This window comes from Pseudophryne corroboree, chromosome 7 (assembly GCF_028390025.1).
Source record: "Pseudophryne corroboree isolate aPseCor3 chromosome 7, aPseCor3.hap2, whole genome shotgun sequence".
NCBI lineage: Eukaryota > Metazoa > Chordata > Amphibia > Anura > Myobatrachidae > Pseudophryne > Pseudophryne corroboree.
Window position 1 is genome coordinate 491,325,981 of NC_086450.1, and position 24,228 is coordinate 491,350,208.

General features: G+C 45.5%; 1 protein-coding gene across 3 annotated transcripts in view; it reads right to left on the minus strand.

Moving 5' to 3' along the window:
- Positions 1–2,373: 2,373 nt before the first annotated feature.
- Positions 2,374–24,228, minus strand: part of LOC134945708 (transmembrane protease serine 9-like) — a 206,924-nt gene continuing 185,069 nt past the window's right edge. For all 3 annotated transcript variants that reach the window (XM_063935156.1, XM_063935157.1, XM_063935155.1), the window contains 7 exons: positions 14,828–15,099; positions 13,249–13,418; positions 12,028–12,256; positions 9,162–9,351; positions 7,012–7,283; positions 4,148–4,308; positions 2,374–2,808 (listed from right to left, as the gene is read on the minus strand). In XM_063935156.1, coding sequence (XP_063791226.1) covers positions 2,521–2,808; positions 4,148–4,308; positions 7,012–7,283; positions 9,162–9,351; positions 12,028–12,256; positions 13,249–13,418; positions 14,828–15,099 — 1,582 coding nt within the window. In that variant the 3' untranslated portion in view covers positions 2,374–2,520. The remainder of the gene's footprint in view (positions 2,809–4,147; positions 4,309–7,011; positions 7,284–9,161; positions 9,352–12,027; positions 12,257–13,248; positions 13,419–14,827; positions 15,100–24,228) is intronic.

A 24,228-nucleotide genomic window follows, 5' to 3' on the forward strand; every position in this document is an offset into this window, starting at 1 on the left:
AGTGGTATACAGTATGTCACCTCATGATGTGATACATCTGTATTCAAGGCCTAAGTGTTGGAGGAGAGTGGTATACAGTATGTCACTTCATGATGTGATACATCTGTATTCAAGGCCTGAGTGTTGGAGGAGAGTGGTATACAGTATGTCACCTCATGATGTGATACATCTATATTCAAGGCCTGAGTGTTGGAGGAGAGTGGTATACAGTATATCACCTCATGATGTGATACATCTGTATTAAAGGCCTGAGTGTTGGAGGAGAGTGGTATACAGTATGTCACCTCACGGTGTGATACATCTGTATTCAAGGCCTGAGTGTTGGAGGAGAGTGGTATACAGTATGACACCTCATGATGTGATACATCTGTATTCAAGGCCTAAGTGTTGGAGGAGAGTGGTATACAGTATGACACCTCATGATGTGATACATCTGTATTCAAGGCCTGAGTGTTGGAGGAGAGTGGTATACAGTATGACACCTCATGATGTGATACATCTGTATTCAAGGCCTGAGAGTTGGAGGAGAGTGGCATACAGTATGTCACCTCATGATGTGATACATTTGTATTCAAGGCCTGAGAGTTGGAGGAGAGTGGTATACAGTATGACACCTCATGATGTGATACATCTGTATTCAAGGCCTGAGAGTTGGAGGAGAGTGGTATACAGTATGACACCTCATGATGTGATACATCTGTATTCAAGGCCTGAGTGTTGGAGAGTATACAGTATATCACCTCATGAAGTGATACATCTGTATTCAAGGCCTGAGAGTTGGAGGAGAGTGGTATACAGTATGACACCTCATGATGTGATACATCTGTATTCAAGGCCTGCGTGTTGGAGGAGAGTGGTATACAGTATGTCACCTCACGGTGTGATACATCTGTATTCAAGGCCTGAGTGTTGGAGGAGAGTGGTATACAGTATATCACCTTATGAAGTGATACATCTGTATTTAAGGCCTGAGTGTTGGAGGAGAGTGGTATACAGTATGTCACCTCATGATGTGATACATCTATATTCAAGGCCTGAGTGTTGGAGGAGAGTGGTATACAGTATATCACCTCATGATGTGATACATCTGTATTCAAGGCCTGAGTGTTGGAGGAGAGTGGTATACAGTATATCACCTCGTGATGTGATACATCTGTATTCAAGGCCTGAGTGTTGGAGGAGAGTGGTATACAGTATGCCACCTCATGATGTGATACATCTGTATTCAAGGCCTAAGTGTTGGAGGAGAGTGGTATACAGTATGACACCTCATGATGTGATACATCTGTATTCAAGGCCTGAGTGTTGGAGGAGAGTGGTATACAGTATGACACCTCATGATGTGATACATCTGTATTCAAGGCCTGAGTGTTGGAGGAGAGTGGTATACAGTATGACACCTCATGATGTGATACATCTGTATTCAAGGCCTGAGTGTTGGAGGAGAGTGGTATACAGTATGACACCTCATGATGTGATACATCTGTATTCAAGGCCTGAGTGTTGGAGGAGAGTGGTATACAGTATGTCACCTCATGATGTGATACATCTGTATTCAAGGCCTAAGTGTTGGAGGAGAGTGGTATACAGTATGTCACCTCACGGTGTGATACATCTGTATTCAAGGCCTGAGTGTTGGAGGAGAGTGGTATACAGTATGACACCTCATGATGTTATACATCTGTATTCAAGGCCTGAGTGTTGGAGGAGAGTGGTATACAGTATGACACCTCATGATGTTATACATCTGTATTCAAGGCCTGAGTGTTGGAGGAGAGTGGTATACAGTATGTCACCTCATGATGTGATACATCTGTATACAAGGTGTGAGTGTTGGAGGAGAGTGGTATACAGTATGACACCTCATGATGTGATACATCTGTATTCAAGGCCTGAGTGTTGGAGGAGAGTGGTATACAGTATGACACCTCATGATGTGATACATCTGTATTCAAGGCCTGAGTGTTGGAGGAGAGTGGTATACAGTATTGTCACCTCATGATGTGATACATCTGTATTCAAGGCCTGAGTGTTGGAGGAGAGTGGTATGAATGCTGAAGACGGTTTATTACTCTTTCTAGGATTGATGGATTGGTTTCCGCTTCTCTTATTGCCATCTATTTTCTGATCAATTGTATATTAGGATATTCCACATGTCCTTACAGAAACCAGCATGTTCTATGTTTATAATATAATTGTATTCTGGCATATTATTGATAGGAGGTGGATATAATGTGTGTTATTGTATCGGCAAGCACTTAATGCTATTACAGTACCTATACTCGGAATGAGTCCATATAATGACAGTGCGCAAAGGGAGCGCAGTGGGTTGAGCTTAATCTAATACTCTGGAAATAATTGACTTTTTCTCCGTTACTTCCATATCAGCGTATTTTAATATCTTTATTGATTACGTCAATGGAATAATGAAAGATGCTTCAAATTTGCACACACAAAAGACAAATTGACATGAGATTTGTGTTACACAATGTGACATACTGTCTGTTGTGACGTTTGCGGCTAGAACAGAGTTAGGATGATGGTGACAAGGATCAGAATACCCAAAGCCTGGCACGGTAGTCTGACACCGGCATTGCCGCTACCACACTCTCTGGTTGGCTGAGGAATATCTGTCAGAGTAGTGAACATCAGCTCAGGTATATAGGCTCGTACCCAGGTCTGGTAGGCTGTAGTAAGTGTGTACACACCAGGGCGGTATGGGAGAGCGCAGCTTTCCCCCCAGCTCACAATGCCCACCTGGTACCATGCACCGCGCACTTTGCAGACCAATGGACCCCCGCCGTCTCCCTAGGTGACAACAGAGAGAAAGTTATGAGGTCAGCATGGCTTTTACATGTCAGCTATGTGCAATATTTGTAATAAAGTGATTGGTCATCAATTACTAAACGCCTAATGAGCCTGGGGATCTCAGGTACTCTACGCACCTGCAGCAGGTAATTGCCAACGTCACATATAGTACATAACGCTGTTGTATCCTGTTACAAATCAGCTATGCAGACAAATAATTACATAAACACATTTATTAAATTCAATATAAACATGTACATGTAATATACCACATAAAACTATTAAAGTGTTCCAGTATAAAGGTTGCACTGTAGCAATCTCCAAAGTACAATGTAACAGCAGCTGGTTTCTCTTTTGTAGCAGTAAAGTATAATGTATCGTATCTGCAGGTTGGGATTGATTTGCCGTAGTTTGGGATGCCGGCGGTCAGAATACCGACTGCGGCAACCCAATGATTGGGATTCTGACAGGGGAAGGTAAGTATAATTACCTCCTCCCCCTGGCCCCTAACCCCCCCCCCTCCCTGCAGCCTAAGCATAACACACACACACTCCAACCAGCCTAACCCTAACCCTCACCCGTGGCGCCTAAATCTAATACCCCCCTCCTCCACGCAGCCTAAGCGTTACACACACACACACCCCAACCAGCCTAACCCTAACCCTCACCGGTGGCTCCTAAACTTAACAGCCCCCATCCACGCAGCCTAAATTTACCCCTCCCCCCCCCCCCCCCCCACTGCAGCCTAACCTACTCTGGGGGGGGCCTAAACCCCCCTATCCTTAGCCTAAACCTCACCACCCCCAATCCCAGGCTCAGCCTAACCCTTACCCTCGCCCCACAGCCTAAACCTAACCTTTCCCCCGCGGCTTACCTGTCCTGCATCCCGGTGGATGGTCGTTCAGCATCTTGGCTGTCGGAATCCCGGTGACGGGATGGTGACCCTATTCAGGGCCCCCACACAGGCCCCCTCCTCTCTTATGCCACCCCGGTTTATATGCTACAGATTATTTCAGGCGTATGATTGATTCAGAGCGTAAGGCAGACAACCCGGCATACTGCGCAAAATGTTTCTTTTTAGGGGATGCACTTTATATCTATTTTTTTTTTGCTTGTTTGTTTGTTTTTACGTGTATTGCGTCCAATTCAACATTTGTAATTGTGCAGCTAATTTGTCAATGAAAATGTTTTCCACAAAAACAAAAACATATTTTCTTTCTTATTTAGCAAATGGAAACAATTGCTGAAATGTAAAAAAAAAAAAGTAACACAATGATAATGATAATAAAAAAATAAAATAAAAAAAAACATGCAGATATACAGATGTGTTGTGAATTACCTGGCAGGAGTCCTTTTTACCATCTCTGTAACCGGAGCAGATCTGGTCCTCGTGGATGATGTTGGTGTTGGCACTCACTGTAGAGTTTACGTGGTACATCCTGTCACATGTAGCGGAATCGATGAGTGGGGTCATGACTTTCTGGAGGGTCTGGGTGTTGTCTAGGACAACAGGAAAAATTACTGTAAAACTAAAGAAGCTATAAATAAATAAATAGTAATGATCGTTTAGAGGAGGGCTGGCATATGGGGGCAGGAGGGCAATTGCCTCCTGGGCCGCCTCGCTTGTACTTTGTTTGTGTGGATTTCTTCTAGCTACTGCCTACTATTTCATTGCTTGTATACTCTCTAGCAGAATGTACCCAACACTGTTATCATAGACTCTTCTCTTTAGGTGGAGCGGGATTACATGCACAGTAGTCCTCCATTTATATCCAGCCTTTAGTGTTGCTTTAGGGCTGATTCGGAGTTGGACGCAATGCCGAAATGGTCAAATGGTCAAGGTCTTTCCAAGTCACCCCTTGCTCCCACTTGTTCTCCTCCATGCCCACTATCTGACAAGCTTTGCTACAAATTCCCTACTTACAGCAATCCATGTCAAACTCCTGACCCTCATATACAATGCCCTTACTTACCTGGCTCCTTGATATCTCCAACCTCATCTCATTTTACAATCCCACCGCCTGTCTTCTACTAGTGACCAGTTCCTCAGCTACCCCCTGATAATGACATATGACATTCCCTGTTCATGTCTCCACCTTTAAACCCATGTAGGATTTGAACAATCCTTAAAAAGGCACTTTCTCATTAAAGCCTACTTGTTTCCTAACTAATTCCACTCTTGGTGGCCCAACCTACTTCTATCTAAGTTCTCACTTAGTGTGGTCCTCCCCGGTTGTCTCATCATCACCCCTCACCCTCTCCATTAATCCAAAAACTCACAAGCAGTGTCCTTGCCCATATTTTATCCACTCCTCATCTACATCCTTGTTTAATGCCTCTTGCACGTTCTTCTACACTATGGCCTAAATGTATTAAGCAGTGCTCTTCAAAATATGGGAACACGCATCAGCACTTTTGGCTGCTGGATTTAAAGGGGCGATAATATTACACAAAAAACATGCCTGGCTCTGTATTTAATATTATTGTCCCTTTAAATTAAGTGGACAAGTCAGCCGGAGACGCCGCGAGTTTGAAAATCGTTGGTTAGCAAATTTAGGAGCAGATTTAACAACGAGTGATATTTTAGTTTTCACTCATTAATCTTAAATGGTGCTCCAGCCAATCAGCTCCTATAATTTTTTCCAAACACATGACAGGCAGGAGCTGATTGGTTGGATCAGCATTTAAGATTAGTAACAAGTGATAATTAGAATTTGTTGTTAAATCTGCCCCTTTACGGTCTATTTACTAAGCCTTGGATGGAGATAAAGTACCAGCCAATCAGCTCCTAACTACCATGTTACAGGGTGTATTTGAAAAGTGACAGTTAGGAGCTGATTAGCTGGTACTTTATCTCCGTCCAAGGCTTAGAAAATAGATCTTTTACCCCTTTATCTTTCTTCTGCAGCTTATCTATTAAGTCTTAAGTAAAAAAAAATATATATATGTTTAATATATTATATGCGTCTTAGATCTTTATTTTTCCTTTGATTGTTCCATTTTTTGCTTGTTGGACCTCTACCTTTTATGTATTGTGATGCATGGTGCTGTAGAATTTTATGGTACTATGGCCCTCATTCCGAGTTGTTCGCTCGCTAGCTGCTTTTAGCAGCCGTGCAAACGCTAAGCCGCCGCCCTCTGGGAGTGTATCTTAGCTTAGCAGAAGTGCGAACGAAAGGATCGCAGAGTGGCTACAAAAACTGATTGTGCAGTTTCTGAGCAGCTCCAGACCTACTCCTAGCTTGCGATCACTTCAGACTGTTTAGTTCCTGTTTTGACATCACGAACACGCCCTGCGTTCGGCCAGCCACGCCTGCGTTTCCCCAGGCACGCCTGCATTTGTATCTGACACGCCTGCGTTTTTCCACACACTCTTCGAAAACGGTCAGTTACCTCCCAGAAACACCCACTTCCTGTCAATCACTCTGCGGTCAGCAGTTCGACTGAAAAGCGTCGCTAGACCTTGTGTGAAACTACTTCGGCTGTTGTGAAAGTACGTCGCGCATGCGCATTGCGCCGCATACGCATGCGCAGAAGTGCCTTTTTTTGCCTAAACGCTGCGCTGCGAACGAAAACAGCTAGCGAACAACTCTGAATGACCACCTATATAAATAATGATAATATAATAATAATAATAATAATAATTACTGATGATAATAATAATAATAATAATAATAATAATTATAACAATAATATAATCTGTGTTACTGCTACTCCTTGCATATTACTGTTGGTGACTGGGAATAACAGTGAGATACGTCGCTGAAGGAGACGAGGATGTCTGGTTGTCATAGAAACATAGAATTTGACGGCAGATAAGAACCACTTGGCCCATCTAGTCTGCCCCTTTGTGTCGCTGAAGTAGTCACCATTGCTGAAGGCCTGGCTGATAAATTTGATAAGATTCAAGCTCAAACAGTGGTAATATTTATTCATTTAAATCAGTCCAGTATGTTTTTTGGACTGTGGTAGGAACCCCAGAAACACATGGAGAGAACGTACACACCTCACACTGAAAGAACCCTGGTCGTAAACGGAAGATCCCAGTGATGTGAGGCAGCAATACTTACCACAGTGTAACAGTGCTAACCCTGATGCATAAAGCTGTATCTACAATCTAACAAATGAATCCCCACCACTCAGATCTCAGAATGGTGCATTACAATAAAAGGAAGAAAAGTTTTGCCCTGAATGGGTACTCACTCGTGAATGAAATTATCCCCCATCCGGTCAGCCAGCATTCCATGCCACAGGGGAAGGTGACTGTGGCGGAGGGCAGACAGATTGGCATAATGTAGTTGGTGTAGGTGACGGGACTGTCCAGCTTCACCAGCGCGATGTCCCCTCTGCTCCCTGTACCTGTATACAGGGGGTGCGTAATAATTCTCTCCACACCAGCAACGGTTGTATGAGAATCCGCCACAGACAGCCGGTATTTCCCCAGGAGAACAGTATAATAATATGGAGAGGAAGATCTGTGAAAAGCAAAGACAATATACTGTATTAATATTCTCCCTCTAGGAGTGATCAGAAAAGTCATCCCAGAGAGCTGTCACATGCCTAGAAACACATTATATTCTCCTGACACTGGAAATGATGAGGTTCAGGAGTAGAAGAGATAATTTATCTCGGAAAATGTAAAAATGAAACCATCTTCACCAATGTTCCTACCACTGTACCGCCACAGGCCCTACTAGCGTGGTGAGGACGGTGCGCGGCACATAGTGCATTTGCCCTCTGGGTGCAACTGGCCCCATCTGATCCACCCATATTACTGCTCAGGCCAAACACATACACATTTTTAGGGCTTAGTACCTTTCAGGCTTCTGGGCAGCCTTCTCTCAGCAATATGCATGTATCTAGCTAAAAACACAACAAACTCTTCTGCTTCTCTCATCAGAGCAGTAACTCAATGCTTTTCCCATGGAAATTCTCATACAGTATATGTGCAAAATTAGGATTAAGATTATAATTGCCTACCTACTTAATGGCCCCTTGGGGGAGAGTCCCAGAGGGAGCGAACAGTCACAGATACCATCTCGATCACAAAGGCTTGTAGCATTGTACTGTACCTATCTATAAATCAATAGCTGGCTATATACACTGTAAATATATTATTGATACTGTAAGCACAACTATCCTGGGTCACAAGTAGTGTGCAATGCTGACTACAGGTAGTGAGCTAGCATAGTTGAGTGCCTAAAGAAATAGCATTATTTACTGTTGGTGCACCAAAATGCTGGTCCTGGGGCTAGGCTTAGGCCAGCTGATGGTAGCATTGGCCATGGTGTGAGAGCACTGGGGTAATGTTTATTTCTTATTGCAGTGAAAGCCAACCGGGTTGTCTCTGACCTTCCCAGTACTTTAATAGAGGACACATAAATTAGAACAACAACACGTTCCATCAGCCTTGGGTTGCAAGAGTGGTGGGACAGAACATAAACACCAGCATGCTGTTGGCCCCCGTTCTCCGTTCTATGGGGGATGACATCATCTGGAGCGGTTCTCATAGCACCGGTGGTATAACTAACTATAGCACAGTTTGTCACCCTGTGATCAAAGTGGGAGTATTTGGAGAGTCCATAGCAAATGACAGTAGCCACAAAGAATCTGCAATAATGTTCCTTATACTGTAGGTAGGAATAAAACTCTATGTGGTGGACAATGGACACATCCAGTATCACACAGCTCATTTTGCACCAATGCTCTATGGCCATACCAGTACCTACTAACGTCACAGAGGCCCCAGTGATGGTGTGTGAGCATTATAACCTACAGTATACACATATATTGGTGTTGATGCGTCAGGTGTGTATAATCTTCACATAACTTGCAGGTTGTAAATTTATTGCAACATAATGCAATATACTGTACTGTTATTTTACTTGCCCGGGAATAAACTATTACATTTGAATTATATATTCATTTGCGCTTTCCAACTGGAACAACAGTAACAGAACAAAACTGGATAATAACAGACAGTCATAGAGGTAGGAGGGCCCTGCTCGCAAGTTTACACTCTATAGGGAAATAGTAAGGATACACAAGGACAGGTGCTATCTATTACATAATGGTCCACCAGATTGCAAAGGTTCTTACTGGGCTGTATGATAATATGAATATTATTACAGTAAAATAGTAACTGTACTTCCTGCTGTTTCCGCCATACTGTGTGAATTCCATGGTTAGTGACAGCGGTGCACAGTTCCGGTGTAGACGTATGTAATATGTTTATGTCCTGAACACACCAATGCTGGCTGCTGTTTAATGTTATAACAGGTTTCATGGTGAGAAAATCTGCGGCATAATCTCTGCCGGGAAATTAGGAACATGATGGAACATGAGAGACTCACCTTCCAAAGCAGCTTGCAGCCGTCAGCACCCACTGGTCAGAAATCAGGGACCCCCCGCACATAAGTGACCCCTGGTACAGCAGGATGATCTGCCAGGGCCACTCCCCATTCACAGCATCTGTGCCCCCAAATATCCGGCCGGAGATGACTGGGGAGCCGCACACTGGCGCTGGTAATGGAGGTGTTGTGGCTGAGGGTTTGCAACAAAGAAAGCAGAAGAAAGCAGTTAAAGGCATTACAACAACCCTGTAATAATTCATAATATGCAATTATCCTGATTTACTAGAAGTTCTCATCGCAATCAGTACACCTCCAAACAGGTACATAATTGCTGGTATGCATGCAGTGACGTCTCTATCATGGATGCAGGGTGTGCAGTACACAAGGGTCCATGTGTGCAGAGAAGGGCGCACTCCACATCCTATACCCAGGACCAACCACTGTGCCTCCCATGCGCTGCACCAGCCCCTTATGCATCTCCCGTGGCGCCATCTTTTTAGTTATGTATTCAGAAAGACATAGAAACATAGAATGTGACGGCAGATAAGAACCACTAGGCCCATCTAGTCTGCCCCTTTTACCATATTTTTACCTCAAACCTTATTTGAGCCTTATATCTGTGTAAGGATATCCTATTGTCTATCCCATGCATGTTTAGCTTGCTCTACTGTCTTAGCCTCTACCACCTCTGATGGGAGGCTATTCCACTTCTCCACTACCCTTTCTGTGAAGTAATTTTTCCTTAAATTCCCCCTGCCTCCCCCCCTCCAGTCTCAGTGCATGTCCTCGTGTCCTATTACTTCTCTTCATTTGGAGAATGTTTCCCTCCTGGACTTTGTTAAAACCCTTGATATATGTGAAAGTCTCTATCATGTCCCCCGTTTCCCTTCTCTGCTCCAAACTATACATATTGAGATGTTTTAGTCTTTCTGGGTATGTGTTGTGTGATGTAGCCCATGCACCATTTTAGTTGACCTTCTTTGTACGGTCTCTAATGTATTAATATCCTACTGAAGATATGGCCTCCAGAATTGAACACAGTATTCTAGGATGGCACTGTGGGACAAGTATTGGGATCTAGCGCAACATAACGAAGGCACACATTCAAAGAGATACGGTGTGGTCTCTTCGTGGTGGGTGAACGTGGTCCTCCTAGTTCTTAATACACGTCTCTGTGCTTCAGCCACATTTGCATGACCACTTAGTGAACTACAGTATGCTTACCTGTGAGCGCTCTTCCCAGCTCTGTGCAGTCTTTCTAGTCCTATGGTTTGAAACAACTAGGATTATCAGCAAGACTCAAAGAGGCATGGACCACTTACCTACCAGGTACAGTGGCACATTCCCTGTACCAATATGACTGCCAAGGCTACTACTGAGCATGTGCAGCAACAGTTTGGTATTTTATTTCAACCGTCGTCAGGCTTGAATATATATATATATAATACACATGCAGTATACACACTTTCCCCCCATATATAATCTCCTACATTATCCTATATATAATACCCCTATGTGCTGCTAGTCTCCTACAGGATGCCTGAGGTGAGGTCATTGCAGGCACAGATGTGCAATACCCAAAAATTATAGTTATATTTAGAAAAATGCCATCACCCAAGGGAAGGCCACAGTCCTGTAGAACTTGAAGCTATACAGTAGTATTATCCTGTACAGTATCTCTGGGCATAACTAGGGGTGCTATTGCTATGGGGCCTAGAGACTGAGGTGGCCTGGACCCAGGTTATAAAGTTGAATACTGATTTCCAAGATTTGCCTGCAATTGGGTGCGAGCGATTGCCCAGCCTGAATTGTGTGACATTATATGAGAGGAGTGTATAGTAGATGGTAAAATGGTAAGGGGGCACTGCAACATGGCACAATATGACCTGGAGGGCACTGTAACGTAGGACTGTATTAACAGCGGGCACTGTAATGTGGCATAATATGCACTGGGTACACTGCATGTCATAATGTGAATTGGGGGTACTGTGTGGCATAATATGTACTGGCAGCTCTACACTGTGACATCATGTAAACTAGGGTACTACTATGGTACATCAAATAAACTTGGGCACTACTATAGGGCATACAATTAATAACTACTGCGGAGAGGTCTCTCAAGAAGCATTGGGACAGGGACATCTTCAATATGTTGCTGTGGGGCCCGCAGAGTTCTGGTTACGCCCCTGACAGTGTCTGGGCATGATAAAGTGTCCATTGACTAAGCAGACTGGCATACTCCCTTCAGCATGGATGGTGTAATGGTTATTATTACTGCCTCACAGCACTGAGGTCATGGGTTCAGTTCCTACCGTGGCCTGTGTGGAGTTTGTATATTCTCCCAGCACTTGTGTGGGCTTTCTCTGGGTAATTCAGTTTCCTTCCACAATCCAAAAATATACTGGTAGGTTGCTTGGCTCCTGACAAAAATGAACCCTGGCGTGTACGTGGGCAGACTAGATGGGCCAAGTGGTTCTTGGACCTGCTCTGTTGCCTCCACCTCATGGTCATGCGAGGGAAGGAGGCACAAATACAGCAGGCACAGGATATAGGCCCTCATTTTTTTTTCTCAAACTTTAATTTAAAATTTTTACTTTTCTATATACACATTTATATTTACATATTCTATAGCGCAATGTTTTTTAGATTTTTTTCCTCATTCCGAGTTGTTCGCTCGCTAGCTGCTTTTAACAGCATTGCACACGCTAAGCCGCCATCATTCTCTGCATCACATTACTCATGTATTATAATAATATAATTCAATAATAATAATAATAATATCACCATGTAATATATCTTTTGCAATATACACTTTTGTAAAAAATAATAGAAGTTAATTATTAATAACGTCAGTCTGCCTCCTCACCTGTGACGATCCCGCTGGCCTGGTCACAATCCATTGCTGGCTTGGGGATATTTGCTAGATGGGTAAACATCAAGTCTGACACATAGCCCTGGATCCATGACTGATAGGCGGACACGAGGGTGTTCACACCGGGGCGATTTACAACCGCACAACCGACACCCCAGCTTACAATGCCAACTTGGTACCAGGCTCCCTGCACTTTACACACCAGAGGTCCCCCGGAGTCTCCCTGGAAGACATAAGTGTCTGTATGTACTAATAAAAGGACAACGTATTTTCCTTAATGCCAGAACACCCCTCCAGCCATCTCATTATCCCTCCATCATCCTCTACTATATGTACTGAGAACAATAACCCCCCCCCCCCCTGCCCATCCTTATTGGGACTGTTGCTTCCTTTGTCACACCCAGCTAACATTCGGGGGTACAATTACTAGCCGTCAGTTTTGGTTCTATTTCAGAACCAACAGAAACTGATGGCGCATTTGTGTCTAACTGGTCTATTCACAGAGAGAAGCCCTGTTTTGAGGTAAACAGGGCGTTTTTCTGCTGTGTGCTATTCATAGAATGGGCTACCATGGAGAAGTTCCTGAGTGGTCTTGCGGGAAATGCCATATCTTTGAATCACACCCCCAGTTTTCATGTGAGGGTATGTTCAGCACTCCAGGAGAGGCTCTGCAGTACCGGTAGTCCCCTAATGATGGCAGCACTCACTGTACCTCAGTGTGTCTATCAGGAATGGCTCCTATGAGGCTTTCCCCATAGTGTTTAGACAGTGGTACATTAAATGTACTACACAATTGGACGTTGTTCTATATTTTTAATATCATATTGACATTAATGCAGTGTGAATGTCCATTGCTTAAAATACTAAATAAAGCTAAATAAGAAATATAACTTACTGTATGTTATAATCGGTGTGTATTGGCTGCTTGTTTCATTCATAGTTTCATACTGCATCATTTTAAGTCTAAACACGAGTATTTTCTAGATGTGTAGTTAGCAAATATAATATTGTTTGCAAATGAGTAGAAGGCGATTAAGCGGTTATTAGTGTGACCTAATACTCATTCTAACAACAAACACTGTGTACTGTACTGTTTATTTGTGATCATTTTTTTATTCATGTTGTGTACTTAATTTTTTTTATTAACACAATAAAAATATTTAAAATAAAAAATAAACATTTTGCCCTAAAAGTGAACAGACGTGTAGTGGTTACCTGGCAGGAGTCCTTTCCTCCATCTTTGTAGCCAGAACATATCATGTCATCCAGGATAATGGTGGTACTACTGCTGGTGGAGGTGCCTAGATGGTATAGATGGTCACATCTGGCCTGGTCTATGAGGGGAGTCATCACCTTCTGGAGGGTCTCGGGGAATGGGAGGTACACTGTGGAATACAATAAGTGGTAAAACCAGGATTCACGTGGACATGTTCTTCCAGAATCGTAACGTATTGGCCCTTTACTGTCTGTTCCCCGGCTCTGCTGACATAGTGCTGCTCCAACATTCAGTTTCCAGTTTAGTGTTAATGTATTAACAGAACATCTTATTCCAAAGTGTTTCCTTCATGTTTGTTTGTGACCTTGAGGAAGCAGATATAGGTTCTGCGAAACGCGTTGCTGCATACTGGTATCATTTACTTATCACTTTTTTATATATTTTTTAGATTATATTTACATGCTTTTGTTATATCTATGTGTGTGTGTGTGTGTGTGTGTGTGTGTGTGTGTGTGTGTGTGTGTACACAATTGCCTGATTGTTTATTTTATTACAATAAATGCCCCATCTTTTAATAACATATAATCTTTGATTGTTCAATTTTCGTATATTTATTGATCCAAATTATATTTTCGGGTCACTATAAACATTGGGTTTGTAAATGAATGTCCAGGGCGCTTATACAACCTATAGAGGGTGAGTATATTATATTGTATATCATCCGTGAATTATAATATATTGGTTTCAGCTTGATCTGCATATTGGTAGCACCAAATTGTATCTCCTAATGTATCGTTATGGAGCAAGAAAATGACAGAACTGCAGAAAGAGCAACGGTTAGCCACACCCCCACTGGAGCCTGGCCACACCCTTAAGCGTGGGCCCCTAATGCTGCATTTCCCCGTTGGGCCCCTCATTGCCCAGTGAGACACTGGTAATGTTGTGGTGGAGGTAAGAACGGCTGGTTAGATGAGTGGTCAGTTATTTCTTAGATGGGTGCTCTCTCCTCAGCCAATGGTATGCAGTGATTGTCCTGTCAGGGTATATGACACTGCCCGCCCGGAGAGTCGTACACCAATAGCTGAATTTGTATTGTCCGTCTGACTCTTTTCCGTCATACTAACATTTTATCATTTTCAGCCAACTTTTGTTGTAATGAGTTTTATTTTAGTAGCTACAGTAATACCTCGTTTACACTGAGTTGAATCCCGGGTTATTGGTGGGTGGACCCGGGTCGGGCCTCAGTGTAAACGGCTCCAAAAACATGTTAGAACCCATGCTGAAAGGCAGTGTAAATGGGTAACTTGGGTCATCCACGTTTATAGCAATGGGAGAGTGATAATGTACCAGCCAATCAGCTCCTAGCTGCCATGTCATGGGCTGTGTTTGAAATATGCCAGATAGGAGCTGATTGGCTGGTCGTTTATCACTCTCCACTTTATCACTTGTTAAGGCTTAATACATTTGGGCCCACGTTCCAAATTCCGGGTCAAATCTTGGATTTTGGTGTAAAGGGGGTCTAAGTCTACTGTATTAATATCAAGCATTGCATTTACACAATTATAAAACGTTTCTCACCATTAGGGTAGATGTTGCCCCATCCGGTCAGCCAGCATTCCATGCCACAAGGGAAGGTGACTGTGGCGGAGGGCAGACAGATTGGCATAATGTAGTTGGTGTAGGTGACGGGACTGTCCAGCTTCACCAGCGCGATGTCCCCTCTGCTCCCTGTACCTGTATACAGGGGGTGCATAATAATTCTCTCCACACCAGCAACGGTTGTATGAGTGTCCCTCATAGACAGCCGGTATTTCCCCAGGAGAACAGTATAATAGTAGGGAGAGGTAGAGCTGAGAAAAGCAGAGACATTTTTTATTAGTAACTCCATGAAAACACCATTTACTGTAAGAGACATTTATAGTAAAATATGAAAGGGTTCCACAGGAAACATTTAGCGCAGGGGTGGGGAACCTCCGGCCCGCGGGCAGTATAAGGCCCGCGAAGCCGTTTGGTCCGGCCCACCCGCTCCTCTCAGTGAGACACGCCGCCGCACAGTCCGGCGGCAGCGTGTCTCAGCTGTCACCACATGGAGGAGAGCGCGGCTATTGTCGGGCGGCGGCTTGTAGGACTTGAAACCAGCCGCAGGTTCGTGAGCCAATCAGAGCTTGCGGACCGGCAGCCAATCAGGAGCCGCGGCTGTCGGTCCGCGAGCTCTGATTGGCTCTCGAACCGGCGGCTGGTTTCAAGTCTTAACCGCCGCCGCCCAACATAGCCGCGCTCTCCTCCGTGTCCCCGCCGAAAGGAGCGGTAAGCGGGACGGGGGGCATCTGTATACCTGGCACTGTGGGGGTCACCTGTATACCTAGCACTGTGAGGGGCATTTGTATACCTGGCACTGTGAGGGGCATTTGTATACCTGGCACTGTGGGGGCATCTGTATACCTGGCACTGTGAGGGGCATTTGTATACCTGGCACTGTGGGGGCAATTGTGGATCTGGCCCTGCACTATTGGGGGCATGTGTGTATCACGTCCCATTTTAACTGGCCACACCCATTTTTTTGCGCGCGCGGGGGCAGGCTTGTATGGCCCCCGAAGGATTTTATAAATATCCAAATGGCCCTCGGTAGAAAAAAGGTTCCCCACCCCTTGTCGCAGATTTACAGTCCCCAGCTTTGCTACCCGGAGGCTGCCCGGGCGATCACTACACAAGTAGGTAGAACTATGGTGCCTATATACTGAGCGCAGAGAACACACCGACATACCTGGTATATACTGTGTACGTCCTGTGGTGTAATGCTGAGAATAAGGGCAAAATAAAACAGTGATTGCACGTAGCAACTTTTTGCTACTTGTGCGATCAACTTGACGCTGCCTATGGGGGAGTGTATTTTAGCATAGCAGAGCTGCGATCGCTTGTGCAACCCTGCTATGCTAAAAAAGTTTCCTGCAAAACAAGACCAGAGTCAGACTTTTTTACCCTGTGCGACGGATCCAGCGACGAAGGTCCCGTAATTGACGTCAGACATCCGTCCTCCAAACGCCTGGACACGCCTGTGTTCGCCTCACCACGCCTGGAAAATGGTCAGTTGACGCCCCGGAACGCCTCCCGCCTGTCAGTCTTCTTGCGATCGCCGCTGCAATCACTTTTTCCGCTGGTAGCATCGCTGCCCGGCGACGACTGTTGCCAGGCAATGATGCGCATGCGCAATGCGGCCACCGCGTATGCGCAGTTCCGACCCGTTCACACTGTTGCAACAAACCAGCGTGCGAACGGGTCGGAATGACCCCCAAGAATAGTAACTAGTGCTAGTAATAGGTACATGTGAAATGCTCCATTATGCTCTGTACTAGCAGATGGCAGAGAGAAGGAGAGCGCAAAACGCTTGTATAGCACACTGCGTCCTATAATTCTGCTAGAGAGACGGCTTTGCTACAGTGTCTCATTCTAATATTGACTATACTATTGAAGAAGTCTATTACGAATCACGTGTCGCGACGCTATGGTCGCTACCCTGTACTGCTTCTAAATGTATATGAGATAGTAGTTTATTGATGAGGTTGTTCCTTTTCAAATAACTGACTCCAGTACAATAATAGTAGATGTATGAATTCACAATTATAGGAGTGCTGAGCAAATAATAATCCAGGAATTTAAATTGGGCAACTACCATTCCAGTTGGGGTATCTATGAGGATATATATGGGGTATTAGAAATGTTCCTGTATGTATGATCAGCAGAGGTGCAAACACATATATTGCACCATATTGAATTTTGTTATTTTCTCTGACGTCCTAGTGGATGCTGGGAACTCCGTAAGGACCATGGGGAATAGCGGCTCCGCAGGAGACAGGGCACATCTAAAGAAAGCTTTAGGATCACCTGGTGTGCACTGGCTCCTCCCCCCATGACCCTCCTCCAAGCCTCAGTTAGATTTTCTGTGCCCGACGAGAAGGGTGCACACTAGGGGCTCTCCTGAGCTCTTTGTGAAAGTTTTAGTTTAGGTTTATTATTTTCAGTGAGACCTGCTGGCAACAGGCTCACTGCATCGAGGGACTAAGGGGAGAAGAAGCGAACTCACCTGCGTGCAGAGTGGATTGGGCTTCTTAGGCTACTGGACATTAGCTCCAGAGGGACGATCACAGGTTCAGCCTGGATGGGTCACCGGAGCCGCGCCGCCGGCCCCCTTACAGAGCCAGAAGAGCGAAGAGGTCCGGAAAAATCGGCGGCAGAAGACTTTCCTGTCTTCAGATAAAGGTAGGCGCACAGCACCGCAGCTGTGCGCCATTGCTCTCAGCACACTTCACACTCCGGTCACTGAGGGTGCAGGGCGCTGGGGGGGCAGCGCCCTGAGACGCAATAAATCGATAGAAAACCTTTTATGGCTAAAATAAATGCATCACATATAACTCCTGGGCTATATGGATGCATTTAACCCCTGCCAAAACATACAAGAAAACGGATGATAAGGACGCCGAGAAAGGGGCGGAGCCTATCTCCTCAGCACACTGGCGCCATTTTCCCTCACAGCTCAGTTGGAGGGAAGCTCCCTGGCTCTCCCCTGCAGTCACTACACTACAGAAAGGGGTTAAAAAAGAGAGGGGGGCACAAATTAGGCGCAGTACAAACAATACAGCAGCTATAAAGGGAAAAACACTTATATAAGGTTATCCCTGTATATATATATAGCGCTCTGGTGTGTGCTGGCAAACTCTCCCTCTGTCTCCCCAAAGGGCTAGTGTGGTCCTGTCCTCTATCAGAGCATTCCCTGTGTGTGTGCTGTGTGTCGGTACGTTTGTGTCGACATGTATGAGGAGAAAAATGATGAGGAGACGGAGTAGAGTGTCTGTAATAGTGTTGTCACCCCCTGGGGGGTCGACACCTGAGTGGATGTACTGTTGAAATTGCGTGACAGTGTCAGCTTTGTATAAAAGACAGTGGTTGACATGAGACAGCCGGCTACTCAGCTTGTGCATGTCCAGACGTCTCATACAGGGGCTCTAAAGCGCCCGTTACCTCAGATACAGACGCCGACACGGATACTGACTCCTGTGTCGACGGTGAAGAGACAACCGTGATTTCCAATAGGGCCACACATTGCATGATTGAGGCAATGGAAAAAGTTTACACTCTTCTGATAATATAAATACCACCAAAAAAAAGGGGTATTATGTTTGGTGAGGAAAAACTTTCTGTAGTTTTCCTGAATCTGAGAAATAAAATGAGGTGTGTGATGATGCGTGGGTTTCCCCCCGATAACAATTGATAATTTCTAAAAAGTTATTGGCAGTATACCTTTTCCCGCCAGAGGTTAGGGTGCGTTGGGAAACACCCCCTAGGGGGGATAAGGCGCTCACACGCTTGTAAGAACAAGGGCTCTACCCTCTCTGGAGATGGCCGCCCTTAGGGATCCTGCTGATAGAAAGCAGGAGGGTATCCTAAAATGTATTTACACACATACTGGTGTTATACTGCGACCAGCAATCGCCTCAGCCTGGATGTGCAGTGCTGGGTTGGCGTGGTCGGATTCCCTGACTGGAAATTTGATATCCTAGATAAGGACAGTATATTATTGCCTATAGAGCAATTAAAAGATGCATTTCTATATATGCATGATGCACAGCGGAATATTTGCCGACTGGCATCAAGTATAAGTGCGTTGTCCAATTATACCAGTAAAGTGGTCAGGTGATGCGGATTCCAAACGGCATTTGGAAGTATTGCCTTAACAAAAAAGGGGATGTACCCCAGGTCGCCTCTCAAAATAAGACGCCGTATTATCAGGCGCAGTCCTGGTTGGCAAGCGGACAAAAGGGTTCCTCTTTTCTGCTCGTGACAGAGGGAGAGGAAAATGGCTGCAGAGATCAGCCAGTTCCAAGGAACAGAAACTCTTTTCCGCCTCTGCCAAGCCCTCAGTATGACGCTAGGGCTTTACAAGTTCAGGCACGGGGGGGTCCCGTTCTCAATGAATTTCAGTGCGCAGTGGGCTCACTCGCAAGTAGACCCCTGGATCCTTCAGGTAATATTTCAGGGGTACAAATTGGAATTCGAGACGTATCCCCCTCGCCGTTTCCAAAGGTCTGTTTTACCGACGTCTCCCGCTGACAGGGAGGCAGTTTTGGAAACCATTCACAAGCTGTATTCCCAGCAGGTGATAATCAAGATACCCCTCCTGCAACAGGGAACGGGGTATTATTCCACACTATTGTGGTACCGAAGCCAGACGGCTCGGTGAGACCGATTTTAAAATCTAAAATCTTTGAACACTTGCATACAGAGGTTCAAATTCAAAATTGAGTCACTCAGAGCAGTGATTGCAAACCTGGAAGAAGGGGACTACATGATGTCTCGGGACATCAAGGATGCTTACCTTCATGTCAAAATTTACCCTTCTCACCAAGGGTATTTCAGGTTATGGTACAGAACTGTCACTATCAGTTCGGACGCTGCCGTAGGGATGGTCCACGGCACCCCGGGTCTTTACCAAGGTAATGGCCGAAAGGATATCCCTTCGAAGGAAGGAAATTTTAGTTATCCCTTACTTGGACGATTCCCTGATAAGGGTAAGATCCAGGGAACACTTGGAAGTCGGTGTAGCACTATCTCAGGTAGTGTTGCGGCAGCACGATTGGATTCTCAATATTCCAAAATCGCAGCTGGTTCCGACGACTTGTCTTCTGTTCCTAGGGATGATCCTGGACACAGTCCAGAAAGAAGGTGTTTCTCCCGGAGGAGAAAGCCAGGGAGTTATCCGAGCTAGTCAGGAACCTCCTAAAACCGAACCAAGTCTCAGTGCATCAATGCACAAGGGTTCTGGGTAAAAATGGTGGCTTCCTACGAAGCAATCCCATTCGGCAGATTCCACGCAAGACTTTCCAGTGGAACCTACTGGACGAATGGTCCGGGGTCGTATCTTCAGATGCTTCAGCGGATAACCCTGTCACCGGGGACAAGGGTATCCCTCCTGTGGTGGTTGCAGAGTGCTCATCTTCTAGAGGGCCGCAGATTCGGCATTCGGGACTGGGTCCTGGTGGCCACGGATGCCAGCCTGCGAGGCTGGGGAGCAGTCACACAGGGAAGGAATTTCCAGGGCTTATGGTCAAGCCTGGAGACATCTCTTCATATAAACATTCTGGAACTAAGGGCCATTTACAATGCCCTAAGTCAAGCAAAACCCCTGCTTCAGGGTCAGGCGGTATTGATCCAATCGGACAACATCACGTCAGTCGCCCACGTAAACAGACAGGGCGGCACGGGAAGCAGGGGGGCAATGGCAGAAGCTACAAGGATTCTTCGCTGGGCGGAAGATCATGTGATAGCGCTGTCAGCAGTGTTCATTCCGGGAGTGGACAACTGGGAAGCAGACTTCCTCAGCAGACACGATCTACACCCGGGAGAGTGGGGACTTCATCCAGAAGTCTTCCACATGATTGTGAACCGTTGGGAAAAACCAAAGGTGGATATGATGGCGTCCCGCCTCAACAAAAAACTGGACAGGTATTGCGCCAGGTCAAGAGACCCTCAGGCAATAGCTGTGGACGCTCTGGTAACACCGTGGGTGTTCCAGTCAGTGTATGTGTTCCCTCCTCTGCCTCTCATACCAAAAGTACTGAGAATTATACGGCAAAGGGGAGTAAGAACGATACTCGTGGCTCCGGATTGGCCAAGAAGAACTTGGTATCCGGAACTTCAAGAGATGCTCACGGACGAACCGTGGCCTCTACCTCTAAGAAAGGACCTGCTCCAGCAGGGGCCTTGTTTGTTCCAAGACTTACCGCGGCTGCGTTTGACGGCTTGGTGGTTGAACGCCGGATCCTGAAGGAAAAAGGCATTCCAGATGAAGTCATCCCTACCCTGGTCAAGGCCAGGAAGGACGTAACCGCAAAACATTATCACCGCATTTGGCGAAAATATGTTGCGTGGTGGGAGGCCAAGAAGGCCCCTACAGAGGAATTTCAACTGGGTCGTTTCCTCCATTTCCTGCAAACAGGACTGTCTATGGGCCTAAAATTAGGGTCCATTAAGGTTCAATTTTCGGCCCTGTCGATTTTCTTCCAAAAGGAACTGGCTTCGGTGCCTGAAGTTCAGACATTTGTAAAAGGGGTACTGCATATACAGCCTCCTTTTGTGCCTCCATTGGCACCTTGGGATCTCAATGTTGTGTTGAGTTTCCTAAAGTCACATTGGTTTGAACCACTCACCACTGTGGACTTAAAATATCTCACATGGAAGGTGACGATGCTGTTAGCCCTGGCTTCAGCCAGGCGTGTGTCAGAATTGGCGGCTTTATCATATAAAAGCCCTTATTTAATATTTCATTCTGACAGGGCAGAATTGAGGACTTATCCTCAATTTCTACCTAAGGTGGTTTCTGCATTTCACATGAAGCAACCTATTGTGGTACCTGCGGCTACTAAGGACTTGGAGGATTCCAAGTTGCTTGATGTGGTCAGGGCCCTGTAAATATATGTTTCCAGGACGGCTGGAGTCAGAAAATCTGACTCGCTGTTTATCCTGTATGCACCCAACAAACTGGGTGCTCCTGCTTCTAAGCAGACGATTGCTCGTTGGATTTGTAGTACAATTCAGCTTGCACATTCTGTGGCAGGCCTGCCACAGCCAAAAATCTTAAAATGCCCACTCCACAAGGAAGGTGGGCTCATCTTGGGCAGCTGCCCGAGGGGTCTCGGCTTTACAACTTTGCCGAGCAGTTACTTGGTCAGGAGCAAATACGTTTGTAAAATTCTACAAATTTGATACCCTGGCTGAGGAGGACCTGGAGTTCTCTCATTCGGTGCTGCAGAGTCATCCGCACTCTCCCGCCCGTTTGGGAGCTTTGGTATAATCCCCATGGTCCTTACGGAGTTCCCAGCATCCACTAGGACGTCAGAGAAAATAAGAATTTACTTACCGATAATTCTATTTCTCGTAGTCCGTAGTGGATGCTGGGCGCCCATCCCAAGTGCGGATTGTCTGCAATACTGGTACATAATTATTGTTACCAAAAAATTCGGGTTATTGTTGCAGTGAGCCATCTTTTATAGAGGCTTCTCTATTATCATGCTGTTAACTGGGTTCAGATCACAAGTTGTACAGTGTGATTGGTGTGGCTGGTATGAGTCTTACCCGGGATTCAAAATCCTTCCTTATTGTGTACGCTCGTCCGGGCACAGTATCCTAACTGAGGCTTGGAGGAGGGTCATGGGGGGAGGAGCCAGTGCACACCAGGTGATCCTAAAGCTTTCTTTAGATGTGCCCTGTCTCCTGCGGAGCCGCTATTCCCCATGGTCCTTACGGAGTTCCCAGCATCCACTACGGACTACGAGAAATAGAATTATCGGTAAGTAAATTCTTATTTGTGCACATATGAAATCACTATAATAGAAACACGCATTTTAAAAATAAAGTTTATTAACATATACCTACAGTATGAACAAACATTAGTTGGTAAATCTGTGTATATGCACTGGTTATGAATACACAAGGGTCATGCAGTACCATGTGCAAAATGAATATCATTGTAGCAGCAATAACACAATGTATCTAAATGTAATTACCTAATTCATATTGTATTGCTACACTTGTATCAGTGATTAGTAGCATATAATTACAAGGTAACCGACAGTACTGAGTGCCAGAAGAACCACACAACACTGGGCCTAATTCAGACCTGGTAGAACGCAGACTATTTTTAGCACTGCTGCGATCAGATAGTCGCCGCCCACAGGGGAGGGGCAATCGCTGTGCAGGGCTGCAAACGCTTATGCAGAGAGCTGCACAAACAAAAAGTATGTGCCGTCTCTGCACAGCTCAGGACTTACTCATCCGCTGCAAAGATCCTTGTTGCAGCTGACGTCAGGATTCCTCCCTGGAAAAGGTCGGGCACGCCTGCGTTTTCCTCGACACTCCCAGAAAACGGTGAGTTGACACCTCCGGAAGGCCTCTTCCTGTCAATCTTCTTGCGTTCGCTGCTGCAAACTCTTTCTTCGTTGATTTCATCGCTGCCCGCCGCCAGCCATCGCCGGGCAGCAACGCGCCTGCGCATTGCGGCCCCCCACGCATGCACTGTTCAGACCCGATCGCATGGCTGCAAAAAATTGCAGCGTATGATCGGGTCGGAATGACCCCCCACTATACGATCAATTTAATGATTACATGGCTGCATGTGAAATAGCAAACAGCTATAGATGTGAACTGACAACATTCTGCTGATACTACAAATACCTAACGTTGTATCGATGTTATGTGTAGAATTGTAACTGCCAGTGACTTTATACAAACGCAGGTGCATAATTAGCAGCAATATAAAAGATATATCGAACTACTGTATACGAGATCCGATATTTCAAACCTGGATGATTATGAATGTGCAAAAAAATCATTGCAACAGTAACACCATGGGGTATATTTACTAAGGTTCATATTTTTGTTGATTTCAGCCGAGATCAATCTCGGCTGACATCGGCAGTGTACTGTACGAATGCAATTTTTTTTAAAAAAACACGTTATTTACTAAACTACCGTGTTTTGTCAATTCGAGTTCACCGCCGGCAGTGTTTTATGGGAGAGAATATAAAACACTGCCAGACTTAACACAATGAAGACCGGCCAGATCAGTGAGATCCATGCAGGGCTTCATTGTGTATAGTATTGAAAGTGTTAAAGTAAAAAAAAATTGCTCTTTGAGCCTGTCATAGATGTTAAAATATAGGGTGGGGGGAAATGCGTAGGGTCCCCCGTTTTTATACAACCAGCACCGGGCTCTTCGTCTGGTCCTGGTTCCAAAAATACGGGGGACAAAAGATGTAGGAGTCCCCCATATTTTTAAAACCAGCACCGAGCTCCACTAGCCAGAGAGATAGGTCCCTGTGGTCGTGGCATTACCCCTCCCCCCCCAACTAGTCACCCCTGGCTGGGGTTCCCTGGAGGAGTGGGGATCCCTAAAATCAAGGGGTTTCCCCTCCAGGCACCCAAGGGCC